The sequence below is a fragment of the Alosa sapidissima genome, chromosome 24 (assembly GCF_018492685.1).
Source record: "Alosa sapidissima isolate fAloSap1 chromosome 24, fAloSap1.pri, whole genome shotgun sequence".
Classification (NCBI taxonomy): Eukaryota; Metazoa; Chordata; class Actinopteri; order Clupeiformes; family Clupeidae; genus Alosa; species Alosa sapidissima.
Window position 1 is genome coordinate 1032863 of NC_055980.1, and position 17361 is coordinate 1050223.

The window sequence follows — 17361 nt, forward strand, 5'->3', positions numbered from 1 at the left end:
ACTCAACTCAACAATAATTACTCTGACTGTGGTACAAGCACTCTAAAATGCCATGTCCCCAGTCATGTATTGTCAACTTTAGTTGTAAATATAAGTAATAAAAATCAAACAATTTCCATGTGTTTAACTTTTATTGAAAATAACTAAAACGTCTTACCACACTTTGTTAAATTAAAAATATGTTTTAATATCTTAAATCTTGAAATATGCCCTGTCCCTGAGTTCAGCGTCCTCCCGTGTTACTCTGATGAAAATCCTTCTGAACATGCCCCATGAATGTATTTCTAGTCACCTGACTCTCAGGAGGGAAAGCACCTATAAGTTGAGTTAATATCTCTCTTTAATCAACACTTTTTTTAATGTTTTAGAGTGGCTTACTGATGTGGTCAAGCATATCATGTCCCCACGCGCTACCCTTATTTATAGTGAAAACTACAGATGTCCCGATACCACTTTTTTGCAAACCGGTACGAGTATGAGTATTTACATGTGTACTTGCTGATACTGAGTACCGATACCGATACCGATATTTCTACCACAAAATAACTAGAATAAAATTGCAATGAATTTTCTCCTCTGCTCTGATTGTTACAATATGCCTAAAATAAATAAATAATAATGAGTATTAAATAAAATATATAATAGCAGGCCATTTCAAACAAAAATAAACAAACAATTCTGCCTGAAACACGCATCCACACTAGCACTGTGTCCATATCTTAATTAAACAAATTATTAACTAGACTATTTTGCACTGTCTCTCTCAGTAAAATCTGATAGGGCAACAAAACATGATCCAACATGACCCTACTGTACAGAGACCTTTGTAAAATTGGTGTGGCTCCTTTAAGAACTTAAACTGAAAAGAAGAGCGAGCAGCCACCTAGCGAGAGAGGAAGAGAGAGAAGATGCTTCTGCTGCCAAAGCAAGTTAGTGAACGAGACTCATGCATTGTCTAAACTATTGGCCATTGAATAAAGCGATGATTTTTCGCACTGTCTCGCATCTGCCTGTTGCTCATGACTTGGGCTACAGTAAAAGTGAATTGGGTGCTGACATTCCCCTCCCCCAGCACATTGGACGTTGATATCTGGGATAAATCCAGTCGGTCCGTTATGGCCATGCTTTCAACCAAAATTAGACGTAGAAAATCGGTCTTTGTTTGGCCGGTCCATTCTGATCCAAATAAAGAAGTCTTCTGGACGTCAGTTTCAGACACATATCAACCAACTCGAGAACCAATAATGTTAATAATAATAATAATAATAATAATAATAATAATAATAATAATAATAATAATAATAGTAGTAATACTAGCCCACTAGGCTAATGTTACTATTGTTTTGACACTTCTACCAATCAGTTTGGTAGCCATTTCAATATAACAGACTAAAATGCCAAAAGTAATCATTTTCACGATTGTTTTTAATGGATGCTTATCGCCAGTTGATAAGCGCACGCGCACACACAGCAATTCCCATCCCCCACCCCTGATCAAATTCAAATTCGCGCAGCACTCTAGAATCTTTGCCCCTTTTCAACTCCAGTCACCAGTGACTTTAACCATTACTTTTCTGTCATGCATCTGACTGCATGTGTAAGCTGTACAAACTCTGCTGTCATCATATCGCAGATAAGAATTACAGTACTTTTGTATGCCAATTGAAAACGTGAATTTATTCAAAATATTGTTTTCATAATGGGATGTTAATCAAAGCCTTTAGTCATGTTAGAATTAGCTAGCAATTAGCTAGCGGGCTAACGTTAACTTTTCCAGTAACTAACTATAAGTAAGTATATATACTCTTTTGATCCCCTGAGGGAAATTTGGTCTCTGCATTCATCCCAATCCGTGAATTAGTGAAACACACTCAGCACACAGTGAGGTGAAGCACACACTAATCCCGGCGCAGTGAGCTGCCTGCAACAGCGGCGCTCAGGCAGCAGTGAGGAGTTAGGTACCTTGCTCAAGGGCACTTCAGCCGTGCCTACTGGTCGGAGTTCGAACCGGCAACCCTCCGGTTACAAATCTGAAGCGTGAACCAGTAGGCCACGGCTGTATGGAGTGAGGATTGTCTCAAAATGATTTAAATATATATAAAAGGATATACACATATACATATATTTATAAATATTTAAATACAAAATACAAATATAAAAATGTGACATACAAATAAATAAACAAATTTATATAAATAAATGTGTCTTTGTAAATATATTTTATATAAATATGCTTGACTTTGTATGTGGAATCTGCATTTGTGAATCTCCTTTTTGCTTTTATGTCGATGACGTAATTTTGAGACATTTCTACTGCACACCAAGATCCACCAATAATTGCCACTAGATTTGAATGCAAAGACACCCTCCACTGAACAACCAGCAGATGGCAGTGTTGTACAACATGTCTGTTATCAACTGATAGCAACTGAATCTTTCCGACGCTGTTTTCCCTAGTTCAGTTCAGTCAAGTGGTCTATGACTAGCAGGATTAACGACATGGAAGACACTGATGAACTCTGTGATGAATGGAAATTAAATATATGACGATCGAAAACTCATGAAAACGCACAATCTGGACATTTTATCATAACTCGTTGCCGCTTTGGGTCAGTGACGCATGCACGTCAGCTCAAAACCAGGCCATTTTCGTGGGTCTATCACTAGGTGGCAGTCTCGCAAGGTCTCGTTAGGTCAGTTCCCGGAACTTTTACAGGCAACACTTCATATTTCATGAAAGACGTTATATCTCCATTTCTAAAAAAAAAAAAAAAAACAGCGATTTTGATGAAAACTAGCCACTGTTTAGCTTGCGATTTCTCAGGAACAGAAGCGTGTAGAAATTAGGGCTGGGCAATAAAACGATAGCGATATGTATCGCAATAGACATGTAATCGATATCAATAAAAATGCGTTCGATAGAACATTCGATAATTAAAAGCAACACACACCTCCCACCTTACGTTGTCCATAAATAAATAGGCTAAATATATCTTGCATTGTAGCTAGTATGTGAAACTCTACCAGAGTAGACGATAGAAGTAGGCCTACCTCAACACAGACTCTCAATGAGTCCTTGGCCCGTGCGTGCGTGCACGCGTGCGCTCTCTCTCTCTAGGTACATCCCTCCTCAGCATGCGCATGTAATCCAAACATTCACAATCGTGCAAGACGACTGAATTGCTATTAAATCCGGTTAGCATCATTAGCACGCTGCACGAATTTGTTCAAAACTGTTGCATTCAAATTGACTGCTAAATTCTAATCAACTCAATCCCGATGCAAATGGAATTATAAGTATTTTCCAAGACTCAAACGGGCCTGTCCCAAGGAGAAAAAGTATTCATTTGAAACTTAAACACACGTGGGGAAACTGAACAGTCTAACCAGTAGACTTACTATGATAAACTAGCAAATTACTTTGTTTACAATATTTCCAGGCTTCAACCAGTGCTGCTCATTCACACTTATATGCACAATTATTTATTTAAGTGTTTTTCATGATTGTGTTGCTATTTCTTTTCCCCGTTTGCTTTGATTGATAACTGAGGTGATTCAAATCAGAGGAAGGTTAAGTTTAAAATAAAAGTGTTTAAATTTAACTTTTGTTCCCTTCTGGTCCTTATCTGAAATAAATAAAATTAAAAAAAATAAAAATCAATAATTATCGATATCGACTGATATGAAATACTTATTCACCCCTTGCAGACACGTGACTTAAGTCACGTGACGGCTCCATGCTGGACGGCAAAAAGATAGAAGACGGACGGCAAATTACATTATGTCATAATGATTATGATGAACTAAACACCATTACTATAACATCTTTGTAGTTCAATGTATTGCTGTTTGAGGTCTGATAGTCAAAGAAAGATGCCAGTGGTGTTGTTAGATGAAATGGGTCATGATCGCAAATGTAAAGTTATTAAAACTGGTGGTAACAGCAAGGGGAGATAACGTTAGGTCGTATAACGTTAGGCTACTGTAATTAACCTTATGGGAAATGAACACCCATAAGTATTTCTGGACTAAAATATTGCAAAGCGATTTGGTTACTTTATTTGTCTTGCTTTTATCAGTTGAAACATAGTCAAAATGTTAAGAATGTCATATCAGAACATGAAATAATAACTTAGCTGCCACACTTAGAAGCTAGCTATTCTAGCTAACGTTTATCATACAGTCGGCAACTAGTCATAATCATGGTTACCGCCCCCAGTTGCCGTGGTTACTGTGGCTGAAAAGCCCCCGAGGGGGAAAACATTCGTTTCGATTGCATGTAATCTAATGGAGGTGCACCGGCTTGAGTACAGAAAGCACCTATAAAAATATTAAATCTTTTAGCAAACATCACTAAACGGCACAAACACGTCTCAACCTCCTTGACACACAGATAACTCTCAGTTAAGGGTAACATTAAGTTCCCTCATTTTGCTAATTCCAGTTAAACGGCCAGAACTGTCTCGAGTGTACTCATTGTAGAACTGCTTTCAATGGCCGGACTGTGTAGCTCGGTTTGCCTTAACATCACATACTCGTAAGTTGCATCTGAATTTATTCTATGTACCAGTGGTTATGTTACACTGACGATATAAAGTTAGCCAGTTAGCAACCTAATGATGCTACCATTGAATATAGCTTCCAGAGAAATTTGTCATCAACATTGGGCAATCGAGGGTGAATTAACCTGTGTAGGAGTGAATTATTTTTATGGTTCCTTCTAGAATTCTACGCAAACGATCTAATAGTTTCAGTGTTCTTTATACAGTCTATGGGAGAAATCTCTGAGGGTAATTGTCGCATCATAATATGGAACTCTCGGATTGCAAACATTTTTGTGACCGTACTCAACAGGTTAAGTTGTTAGCATACACTGGGCAGTTAAGTAAACACAATTCCTTCAAATTATTGTGTTCAGAAACAAGCAGAACTCCACCTGAATGTAAAACGAATGTATAAAGTCTAACTGTTAGCTAGTTCGCCCATTGACTTCCATTGTGTGAGGTTAGCATGCTTTCCCCCTCGTGGGGGGCGGTAACCTTTCCGAACGTCTTAACCGACTGCAGTGCTAGGGCTAATGTAACTCGTCAGTTTGTACGTTGCCCAGCGAATAAACTTACTTCTTACATGTTTTAAAGTTAAAGAATGAAAAGAAATAGGAAATAAAAACAACCTTGAACGGTATTATCTGTTTACATTCAGATCTTGCCATAGACTTTGCCTAAGTGCTTGTAGTATGCCGTCCTGTTCAGAGTCTATGGTTGCTATAGCAACCGCTGCTGTGCTTCATACACTGACGAGATAACCATGTAATTCACCTTATTCAGCCCCGCCCATTTTTTTAAATTCCACGTTGTCTTTAAACTTCCGGTCGGCTAGCTACGTCTAGTTAGCTTCATTGGGATAACACGGCAGAAGAGGATAGAGAGGCTAACTTACAGAACAGCCGCTCCAAAGTCAGTTTTTTTCCTAACTTCAGATAGGAAAGCTGTATAACAGAAGTGTCTTAAGTCACCAAAATCCTAAATAAAAGTTCCTTTAGGATGACCCATAATATATGATGCCAGTCATCTCGATAGAGCTCTGCTATCTCAATGTATCGCAATAGATGTACTGCTCAATCGGAAGCTCGGAGACAATGTGGGCAAAGCTAGCGCCCCCATGTTTGCGCGCGGAATAAGGTGAATAGAGTCCCGAAGTGTGACGTAGCGTTTCCATGACGGCAGAACCACTGGATCTAAACAAACTTTCGAAGTGCCATAAATAGCATTGAATGTAGACATGTGGCATCATTTCTAGCTAATAAAAATAAATATATCCATTTAAACGTGTTTTACCTGCTAGGCAGCAGCTTAGCCACATAACACTGATTCCCTGGCAGGTGTAATAGAAAGAAACAAATTCCAGTGGATATTTCACGTCTTCTCAAAGACTGGCGGCTGTTAGGAGTGACGTTTTTTGCCAAAAAAATAAAGCCAAAACACGTCCATGAATTTAAGGATTTTAACCGCATGCTGTGAGGTTACATGCAGGTCTCTTTTACGGAGGAAACCCATGCTAAAATAAAACTCTGTAGTCACGAATTTGATCGTGTTGGTATGAAAATACAGTATGTTGTAGTATGTGATTCCTACAGTGTAAAAAAAATATACTAACGTCTTAGAAATGTTGTAAAATTATTGAAATAGATTAGGAAAGCCACCGCTATGGTGATTTCTAATGGTAGATTGATTTGTTTAGATCCAGTGAAATTGCTGCCTTGGCAACGCTACGTCATGGCTTCAGTACTCAATAGAGTGTCCCAGTGACGCCACTTCCATTTGCCTCCATGGGACCGATCTTTCAAAACATTTTGAACGCCAGTCTAAGGCGAAAAAGAAATTATTTTCTGGTCCCGGTTGACTTGTGCCTTGAATTACCCATATGATGTTTGTCAATTTTTAAAGACAATTTTTCATGTAAAGACATTTGCAGTTTGTTTCGTAACTATTGAATTACAACATTGTGAAAGATCGTAATTCCAACGACTTCAAACCCATCAGTCGCGCTAGTGACGTTAGCTCATTCACAGCCACACTAGATTGTACAAGAATACCAGCAACAGATCTTAATTGGGCTTTCCATGCTGATGAAAATACCATGAGTCAGAGGATTAAACACATCAGGTAAGTTGTATTCGTCCATAGACTGTCCATTAGATACTGTTAAGTGACATAGCAGGCAGCAAGATGCAACTGTTAACTAGCATAACAGATAGCATGCTAATCTTATCGTTTCATTACGTTGGTGACGTACATCGTTCGAGACGAGAGATGTAGTCCACTGAGCGGATTCGCACAAAACCAACATAACTTTTGAAGTCTGTCGAACAACAGTACTTTCTTGACGTGAAAAATTATCTTTTAAATTCACACACATCATATGTGAAATTCGTGGCACAATTCAAACTGGACCAAAAAATAATTGTTATCTCTCCATTAACTCCCGTTCATATTTTTTTGAAAGACAGGTCCCTTGTAGCGGAAGTAAAACGGAAGTCACTGGGACACTCTATTCATACTTTGCACGTGACGTCACAACCACTGGCTGGCGGGCAAGAACGTCGTTCTCCAGCAATGAAATCCAGTAAATTAGTCTAGGATCTGGCCAGGTCGTCGCCAGTTTTACTATACAAAAGTTGGTGTTTTGAGGTGTAAATAACATGCCAGATAGTTGTTGTGCGATTGGATGCACTAACCGCCGAGGAGATAAGCCGGGGTTATGTTTTTACCGGATCCCATCTGATAAGGAGAATACAGGCAGATGTGCAATCGTTTCAGGAAATGGGACCTGGCAACCTTCACAGTATCACGTCTGTGCAGTGACCATTTCATCAAAGGTAATTTGATCATGTAATTAACCGTGTCTTAAGTTACCCTGTAGTTTCGTCAATCAACAACACCAGCTGGTTCCGCGAGTCAGCTGTTTGTGTTATGAGTCCAAGCTAGGCTAACAGCTTCCAGGTGCCAAATCTGATGACCTGCTGTCCCCTGATTGGGTTCCATCTGTCTTCTCTCACACCCCTGCCACCAAAAGGAGGAAGAGGGAGAAAGACATGGAAAGCTTGTCCCATCATTTCTATTTTGGCCACAGAGAGAAGAGCTTCGGCTGTCAATGCCCATGATATTTAGACAAACTTACCCTAGATGTGCCTGCATAATTAGTTAATAGAAAAACCCAAAGACTTAGAAGCAAGAGCACAAACATATTCGACCTATAAGCACCCTCAATCATTCCTTCTGGTTAAATACTACAATAATACAATGTAAATATGCAATGATTTATTTATACAAACACACACTGTAAATAATAATAATTAATGAATATATGACATTTTATATATTACAATAATACAATGTATTACATTTTCACTTTAAATACCTTTGTGCATTGTATTTATGTGTATTCATCTGTTTTATTTATCTATGTATGTGCATTTTATTTATTTATTGAATAAATCTGTATTTGTCTGTCTAACAGTACAATTCAAAATTTAGCACTTTTCATGTTTTCTTTGTGCACGCTTGCGTTTTTCCAATTCCTGTTTGCAGACACTGCAATTCAAAACACTAAGATCAGTAGTCTGCAAACAACTTCTGTGCATGTACAGTCTCTTACAGATTCCTGATGTACACTACATGTGAGCACACTTCACCTAATCTGGCCATACAGATGCAGTGGCCAAATCGAACCAGTCCCTCCTTTTCCACAGCAACCCAAGCTGTCAGAGGCGATTCATTCAAGCTGTAGGAATGATGTAGCTAACATAGAAAAAGGTTTTAGTTAGATAAAGTATATCATTCACAAGCACAATAGCCTACCACTAGGGTTGCCACCTGTGTCTGACAAAAATCCTGGACATTTTGACCATCCAATCGACCTTTTTGTTTGTAATCAACGGCGCCTTTCGCACATCTAACCCAAGATAAAAACAGTCATTCTAAGCGACAATTGTATAGCTAAGAATGACCATTTCTAGTTATTTGTTTAGTTAATTGCTTTATTTAATAGCAGACCTTTATTATTTTGTTATATTTAACAGTTTTTAGTTGTGGACACCTGGGGGCAGTATTGAGAAAAAAGGGGGAATACATAATTAGGTTCTGCTTTTTTGCTTATGTGGAATAAACTTTCCTTTCTCTGTCTCTCCTTGTCCCACACACTCTCCGTCTCCACCTTACCATTTCTAATGAACCTCCACGGTGCGTGCCCCCACCACCACTACCCATGTTATGCTACGTCATTTTTGTAGAGCCAATAAGGCTGTGCATACGTTTATGGACGTAGGCACGCTTCAATTAAACATGGCCCGTCAACTTCACCTTACGGCTCCATAGAAATGTATTGGGAGCCTTGATATTTGTCCGGTTTTATGGGATTTTATAGTGATGTTGAGTGAGTTGAACACAACACCGATACACAGAAAAATGCCTTTCAATCTTGATTACGCTTTCTGTAATTATGTTAAATTAGATTAAATTCTCTCGTCCCAGATCTCCACTATTTTAAAGCAAAGGGTTACTCATTAGCAAACCATAACTAAACAGTGCTCCACCACATCTGTGGATTAAGCCACACAGTCAACTCGATGTAAGTAAAGCCCTCCTTACACTGACAGACTTTGGAAAGATTTGCAAAGATTTGGAAAAGATTTTTGAAAGACTACAGTCTTAGACCCTCTCACATCTAAAGACAAGTAGTAGAGTTTTAAGTCACAGACTATTATTTTGCAATGACTAGGGATCTTGCAGGGTCACTATTTACAAGACTGCAACTAGATTCCTTTAAATTATTACCCATCGTGCAATAGATAAACTGAAATGATAGCATACTAAACTCAGTCGTATTTTCGTGTTTCTGCAGCATTGTTTCATGTGTGACATCCCTAACCGAGTTGTTCGGTCACGTGGAAGAGCCGACTAAATATGAATAAGAAATGACAAATATTATAAGAATAACAAATAGGCTACAGCTGTCGCCTACTTTGCCCCTTCCTGTTTGTTGTTGGAGAGGTCACTATTGGTTTTTATAGTTCACGTCACTATTTGCATGAGCCACGACTAGAAAGACTTGCGATAATATCAAACATGTTTGATATTGTCGTAACGGCAAAACTAGAAAAGGACTGACTCCGACTGACTTAAAACGCTAAGATTGGCACCTTACACTTAACGATCTAGTTGACGGGAGCGCGCCGCGATTCCAGTAGGCTACAACTCCCATGATTTCTGTCCAACTTTGGAAATTTAATCGCCGACTGTAAAAACAGACCAAAATCGTACAATGTAAGGCCGCCATAAAATAAATAAGGATGTTAATTGTTTACAGCATTGTATATAAAATTATTGTCACTTGGAGGAGACTTGTAGATAACTACGGCGGTGGTAGTGTAGTTGTTAAAGGGGTGGTTCAGGATTTTGGACATAGGACCTCATTTCCAAGTAAGCAAGTGTGATATTTATCAGTGGAGACCGTTTTCAACACGTTTCATCCAGTCCTTCTAATTGCAGAGTTCGCAGGTGCTAGGCTAGTGTTATTTCAACACGATGCAAGGGTAGTTGTATTTCTTACACTATTCTATCAACACAGACATTTACATCGATTGTCTGGAATTTGCCTCAGGTGTACTTTGGAGTGGGTAAGACTGTCTTTAGTGGCAGGCTAGCACATACCGTTGACTTGCGCTAGCCTAGCACCTGCGAACTCTGCAATTAGAAGGACTGGATGAAACGTGCTGAAAACGGTCTCCACTGATAAATATCACACTTGCTTACTTGGAAATAAGGTCTTATGTCCAAAATCCTGAACCACCCCTTTAAGCAGCTGGGCTAGCGTGCAGTAGCCTGAAAGTTGGGAGGGAAAGTGAAAACCAGCGCCCCAAGTGGTTGCGTTCCTATCGAAGAGCAGCTTCAATGTTAAGTCCCATAGACCTATTTAAAAACAAAATATTGTGAAGCCAAATCAGCGATGTTACCCACCAAAAATATTTTTCAGTGTCTATACAGTAATAATATTCTAACTGTGAAAATGTCAGACCCTATTTGGCCTTATTTAAGAAAATCGAAATCGTTCCTTTTGTTTCATAAACGAACTACAAAAGAAGTCACGTGACTTTACCCTTCAACGATACTCACGGTAGCATGGTTTGTTTATTAGCCTGGTTAGCATTGATACTTAACTCTTACAGCTAGCTCTTCATGTGAGTAGAAGCACAACACCAGTTATTCTGACATAAAGGTTATCACCACGCGGTTTACATCACGTTCCGTTATTACAAAAATATGTTAAGCCAGTTAAGCAAATTGCGTATTTATCAGTTAGAGATTAAGCGCCCAAACATGTGACGTCACATGCAGCTGTAGTTCCTCATCACCGTGTTACGACAAAAACTCAAAACAATTCAACTGATCCTAAAAATAAGGTATGACCACTTGAAGCAATAGAGGTGACCCCAGTGCCTAACATATGGAAGGCATTAAATTAAGATCCCACTGTGCACCGAGATATATTTTTTCTAAAAAAGAAATCCCATCCACTCTGCTAAACTCTAGGAACGCAACCACTAGATGGCGATGAGATTACTTTCCCACCCTATTCCCGGCTTCCACCGTTGTGCCCTTGAGCAAGGCACTTAACCCCAAGTTGCTCCGGGGACAATGTGATCCCTTGTAATATAGCTGACATATGTAAGTCACTTTGGTCAAGAGGTGTCTGCTAAATGTAATGTAATGTAATGTAAAATGTAATGTAAACTAACGTTAGCATAGTTAGCTAACCGCTGCTAATAACGTGCTAGCTTCATCACGTCAGAGAAGCATGGGGTTGCAGTGTTTCCCCTACAATGTATTCCATCAACGGCGCAGCGCCGCTCCTGGAATTTGCTAAAAAAAAATAGACGCAAGTGAACTTCAGGAACAGCTGCCGTTCGTTCAGGTTTCATGTCAACAAATAATAGTAGGCTAACGTTGAAGGCGCAGTCAGGGATTCCACAGGAGATCACGCTTGTTTGTGTTTATTTTTAAGTTTATTAGCAGACGCAATTTTGTGCAAAAAAAAAACGTAGGCTACAGTATGTTAAACAAGGAACCAAATTAAACACGCCAGCGAGATAGCTCGCCCCTACCTTCAGTAGCCTATTCCCAGATAAATTCCACGCATTGTTTCGTTTTTGTTTGTGATACAGGCAATGCTTTCAAGCCCTGTGTTGCTAACATACCTAGGCTGTAAAACTAAGGTCTAGATAGCCTATTTGTGGGTTTAATTGAATTTGAGTAATAGGATACGCAAACATTTACATCTCAGATAGTTTCTAATTCCTGTAGAGCTCACCAAAATTATAGATATGATACAAGACACTTATCTGCTATAATCCAAGATAGATTTTTTTCCGAGTTTTTGACCATTTATTTTACCAAATGACATGGGAAACATAATTCATTTCATCCACATATATTCTTATGCACCATGCACAACAACGCTACTAAGTTAGCTTAAAACCGTGAGAATCAAGCAAGCGTCACGGGCCGTCACGGCATTAAAGTGACAGGCACTCAATTCGACTTGCACAGCACCAATACAGTGTAATGACATGAAAGAGAAGTTTATATAGTTTAAACAGTGCTGTGCAAAAGTTAAGACACCCATGCTGAAATTGACTAAAGGGAGGAAAAAAAAAAAAAAAAAATTTGCCTTTTGTCTTAATGCCTTAATTAAAAAAAAATAGGACATCAATTATTTTTTAATGTATCATGTATCGAAAATAAATAAATGTTATTATATATAAAATGTCTTAACTTATGCACAGCACTGTATATTCTAAATAGTAATAGTTTGTACAGTGGCCTACAGTGTACAGTTGTACAGTGGCTAATACTAATAATGTAAATGAAAAAGGTGAAAGAAAAACATGAATAATCCTGTTCAAGTACTGCAATAATCATGCTTTGTAAATGCTTGCTTGTGTTGATGGTTATGTCATAATTTGTAACTGAATCTGTCCATTTCTTTCACAAAATCCACCAGAAGTCACCATTTAAGGAGTCGTTTTTTCAAAATTTTCTCTTTTCTTAGGGGGGGGGGGGGGGGGGGCTTCCTACGATCAACAGCACCACTGCTGGAAAAAATTCTAGGGGAAACACTGGGGTTGTGCCACTGATCTTTATTGTGGTTGAAATACTCCCGAAACACAAAGAAAACAAACCAAAATATATCTATGCAAGAACATGGGATGTTGTTGTATTCCAAACAATAAGCCTACAGTCGTGGAAGGGCATTACTATGGTTAAATCTCACTATAATCTCCTAGCTGTGCGATATGTCCCATTACAACCCATTGATTTGATTCGTGTTCCTGCCGTCCACTAGGCTATTTTGCTGTGGCGCGAACAAAACGTGACTTCACATGCAAGGGGTGAATATCGTGATTTCAGCCATATCGCCCAGTAGTACAGCGGTTAACCATGAAAATTGTGCACTTTTTGAAAGAAACATGAAACTTCTACCATAGTTAGGTTATACCATAAGGTTTATTTTCAGATTGGGAGGGAAGTCAAATTTGACCTCTGAGGCCCAGGAAAGGTCAAATTCAAGATGGCCGCCAATAATATTCAAAAATGCCTCACATTGGAACCAAACACCATGGCCGTCGTAGCCCCTTGCGTTGGCCGTGATGCCCCTTTGAAAATCAGAGATTTACAGGCCACGGTGGCCTTGGTGCCCCCATCTTTTAATATTCTGCTTTGCGTCCTACTAATAGCGATTTTTATTTAGCCTGTGGCCTGTCAAAATAATCTTAGCATTCACAGCGCAAATGAATTTAGTCTTTTACGCAGTGGAGAAAGTGACAGCGCAAGAAAGAAAGTGCGTCCAAAGTCACCCATTCTTCTCAGTTGAACTACTTGCGAAGTAGCCTACTCATCATCACACAGACATCACAATTATCACATGCTCTTTCTCAGCTTTTAAACGATGTTAGCCGATAATTGCTGTGTTGAACGGTTCGCGAGAAAAGTAAATAATATAATTAAATTTAATCATACATTCTACTGAAGGTTTTGTGTCCATGATCTCCCTACCCATTCATCTCTTATACTTCACGAACCCTTCTTTTAACACATGACAAACCATATATCAGAAATAAACAGCAGACCTTACCGAACACAAAGGTGTTAAGCAGTCCCCTGTACAGTTAGCCGTTCCAGAGTAATCCAGTTTTGAATTTGCTGTAAATTTAGACATGCATGGATGTCTCCAAATTTGGTCTTTAAGTTTTACAATGTGGTTAAATTGTTCCACATGATTTCATAACGGGCCAAATACAAAATAAATGTTACAAATATCGCCTAGATATTGGTAAACCAGAGGACAGCTGACTGAGTTTGTGAAAGTAGCCTTAATGATAACAAAATGCTAAGCATGCATCTAGGCTATTTGAGTTTCTTAAAGCTGAGCTGTGCTTAAATTGTTAAATACATGATTTCATAGCAGGCCAAATATAAAATAAATGTTATATATAGCCTAGATATCTGTAATTATTAGACGATCAGATGATTTACAGTTCCATGTAATATGTCATGTTTCATGTTTTTGTAATGTTTCATACAGTGATGCAGGTCTACTGCAGTGAATAGGCTAAATACAACTTTATCATTTTTGTATGCTACTACTGTATAGTTAACTTTGGCCTTTGTGCCCCCCACCAAATATGCACAACTGAAGGCCAAGTGGCCTTGCCCCCAGAATGGTGAAATTCCAAGCCTGTTCCAGACTATCTTCTAGTTTAGCTAGGATAATTATTTTGATCAATGTCCATGATTTTTAACTCAAAAGCTAACTACAAAGGAAAACTCCTTCCTGGCTATGGTTAAATTAATTTGCAACATGAATAATATAATGTAATTATGTAATAATATTGTTTGTTCATAGTCAATATGTTTACCTGTTAGAATATGTCGATTGAAGTGCTCTATACATTGTGCGTACTGTGGCCTGTAGCAACAACTCTCTAAAGCAGGGTTTTTTTTAACCAGCGGTGGTATGGCAGGTGGTCTGTGAAAATGGTCTAGGGGGGTCACCTGTGGATAATTCTGTGCTGTGAAGAAATTAAATTAGCCACACATCTCATGAAATAACAACTAATAACTGAATAATACAGGGACAACAAAGAAATGAATTGGGGTACATAGGGTACATAAAAATGAATATTTTGATGTTTTGTTTACCTTGACCTTTACATAAATGCATTTTCTTGAACTCTGGTGGTTTCAAAGTTATCAGATACAGAATGGGCACCCAAAGGTTAGTGGGAAATGACACCTTAAATGTTTTTCTACTGTGTTTGGTTCCAACGTGAGGCACTTTTGAATATTGTTGGCGGCCATCTTGGATTTGACCCCTCCCGGGCCTCAGAGGTCAAATTTGACTTCCCTCCTTATGGTATGGAGTTCCATGTTTCTTTCAAAAAGTGCACAATTCCCCTTGATTTGAGGGCTTAACCACTGTACTACAGCCCTAAATACACGGTTTGCACCCACTGAGAGCTTAAAGTCTCACCTTTCAAACGAGCCATTGTATGTGTTCATAACACAGAATATGCTGTGGCTGTACAAAAATAATCAACAATGGTCTAGATTGCTGGCACTCTAGGACAAAAGCTTCCGAAAACAGCTTGTCATTCAAGGAGTTAAATTAACATTTGATAAATGAACCTTACATTTTTAGTAGCCATAGTATGTAGATTTGAACAAAATCTAGTTTGGTTCTCACCAGGGCTTTTACTGCCTGAAATATCCGATTTTGTTTACCACGCTAGGAGTTTAGTGCTGGGCTGGTGGGTGCCTATTTCTAACCTTTCTCACAGCACATCAACGAGTATTCAACTAAGACGGAGTATTAGGGCCACACATATTTTTGCCATGTCGACATTAAACTCGACATTTCGAGAATAAAGTTGAAATATCATATCTACTTTAATCTCGACGTGTGGACTTTAAATTCGACATGCTGACATTAAACTCGCAGTAGGCCCTACTGTTTAAACATAGCCTACACAGTTTAAGCTATGTAGCCTACACTAATACACAATATTACATAAAAGAAAAATGGGCTTCAAATAGGTGTTATTTTAGATAGATTGCAGATATTCAGATAGATTGCGTCTTGATTAACTACTCATTGCCGTCATCGTGAAGTGCTGTCTCGCGGTTATGGAAATACCATGCACTATGCCGTTTAGGCTAAATAGCTAGAAAAATGTATGTATCGAATGATATTGTTTCTATACAAAATGTTATTTCACTCTGTTTTACGTGGTTAAGGCCACTGCACATCCAAATAACTGCCCTTCATGACCCACAGGCCGTCACTCTCCAGGATAACATGGTAAAACTATTTTTTCTACTGCTTTTCCATGTCTCACCTGCAATACGTATAGGAGGCTAGAAACACATAGCCTAAGCATATACTATTTTGATCCCGTGAGAGAATATATGTGCATGCACTTTATTTATGCACTTTGTGTGCATATGTGTGAAAGTAGGCTATAGCCTACATGGGGTGGTCGGGAGGACAGCTTCATTCGTCCCTCCATAGACATTCAGCAATAGGCTGTTTTGCATCCATTACAAACAAGCAACGTGAAAGTCTAGGATTGGGGAGAGCGCCTAGTATGCCTCTAGTGCATAAGCATGAAGTTGAACCTTTAGATGAAAAACAACACTTTAATAATAGGCCTACAATAAATAAATAAACCGCTATGACGTTTAGGCTACTTTTGACCATCGCATTTATCGCCTGTAGCTCCGTGATAAGGACCTAACAGCAAAGTATTTGGCTGAGCAACGTAGGTTAATATGTTCTATGTTTTGTCCACATGATATAGGCCTATCTAATCATTGTTGCACTTGTTGCATTCGTCCTCCCTTTCAATCGCCCCGAGCAGTCGTTGTCTCTCCAAACAGTCGACATGATATTTCAACTTTATTCTCGAAATGTTGAGTTTAATGTCGACGTGGCGACATTAAAGTCGATACGTCGAGATTAAAGTCGATATTACATTTCAACTTTGTTCTCGAAATGTCGAGTTTAATGTTGACATGGTGACTTTAAAGTCGACATGTCGAGTTTAATCTCGTCATGGCAAAAATATTTTTTCCTTCATGTGTGGGCCTAATACTCCGTCGTATTCAACAACCGAGAATTCTCGTCGCAAATCAAAATTCCACTGGAATTCGGGGAGCCTTGCTCAAGGGCACTTCAGCCGTGCCTACTGGTCGGGGTTCGAACCGGCAACCCCCCCGGTTACAAGTCCGAAGCGCTAACCAGTAGGCCACGGCGGCCCAACTAAGGCACAGAGGGTACACGACATAAGTTTAAAAAGTAGCCTGACAATTGTGCAAAACTGAATCAGCAGCAGGGGGACAAATTGATGCATTTCAGAAAACAGCATAGGCTGCTCAGTCCTTTGCATATAGTGCGTAAAACATTCCCAGCAACAGAGTTCTGGGAGTGGGAGTGGGAGAAAGCGAAGACCCGTCATTGCGAGTTGCCTAATAAAACATTTAGGTAAGAGGTTAGCTGCTAACTTAACGTTGCGGCTATGACCAGCAGGCTACTGCAGCATATGGACAAAAATGTCTTTACCCCAAAGCATATATTTAGTTAAACAACAATCAGTAGTTCTATATATTTTATGCAAAAATGAATCTAAATCTCAACAAGAACACCTTAACGTTACCTTCTCACTGATCCGTGCCAAGGGGGCCGCCATTCTGAAACTGTTTGTTGTTTTCCAACACATTTGGCAAACCTAGCACTATGTCGCCA

At 39.0% G+C, this 17361-nt stretch overlaps 1 protein-coding gene and 1 long non-coding RNA gene across 3 annotated transcripts in view; one reads left to right on the top strand and one right to left on the bottom strand.

Annotated features, from left to right (window-relative positions):
* The window catches only part of acadsb (acyl-CoA dehydrogenase short/branched chain), a 151873-nt gene extending 134512 nt beyond the window's left edge, over nt 1–17361 (bottom strand). For both annotated transcript variants that reach the window (XM_042082663.1, XM_042082662.1), the window contains exon 1: nt 17273–17361. In XM_042082663.1, coding sequence (XP_041938597.1) covers nt 17273–17335 — 63 coding nt within the window. In that variant the 5' untranslated portion in view covers nt 17336–17361. The remainder of the gene's footprint in view (nt 1–17272) is intronic.
* On the top strand, nt 7291–7856 carry LOC121700025. Its single transcript, XR_006027098.1, has 2 exons — nt 7291–7378; nt 7503–7856. It is a non-coding gene; the product is annotated as an uncharacterized LOC121700025 (long non-coding RNA).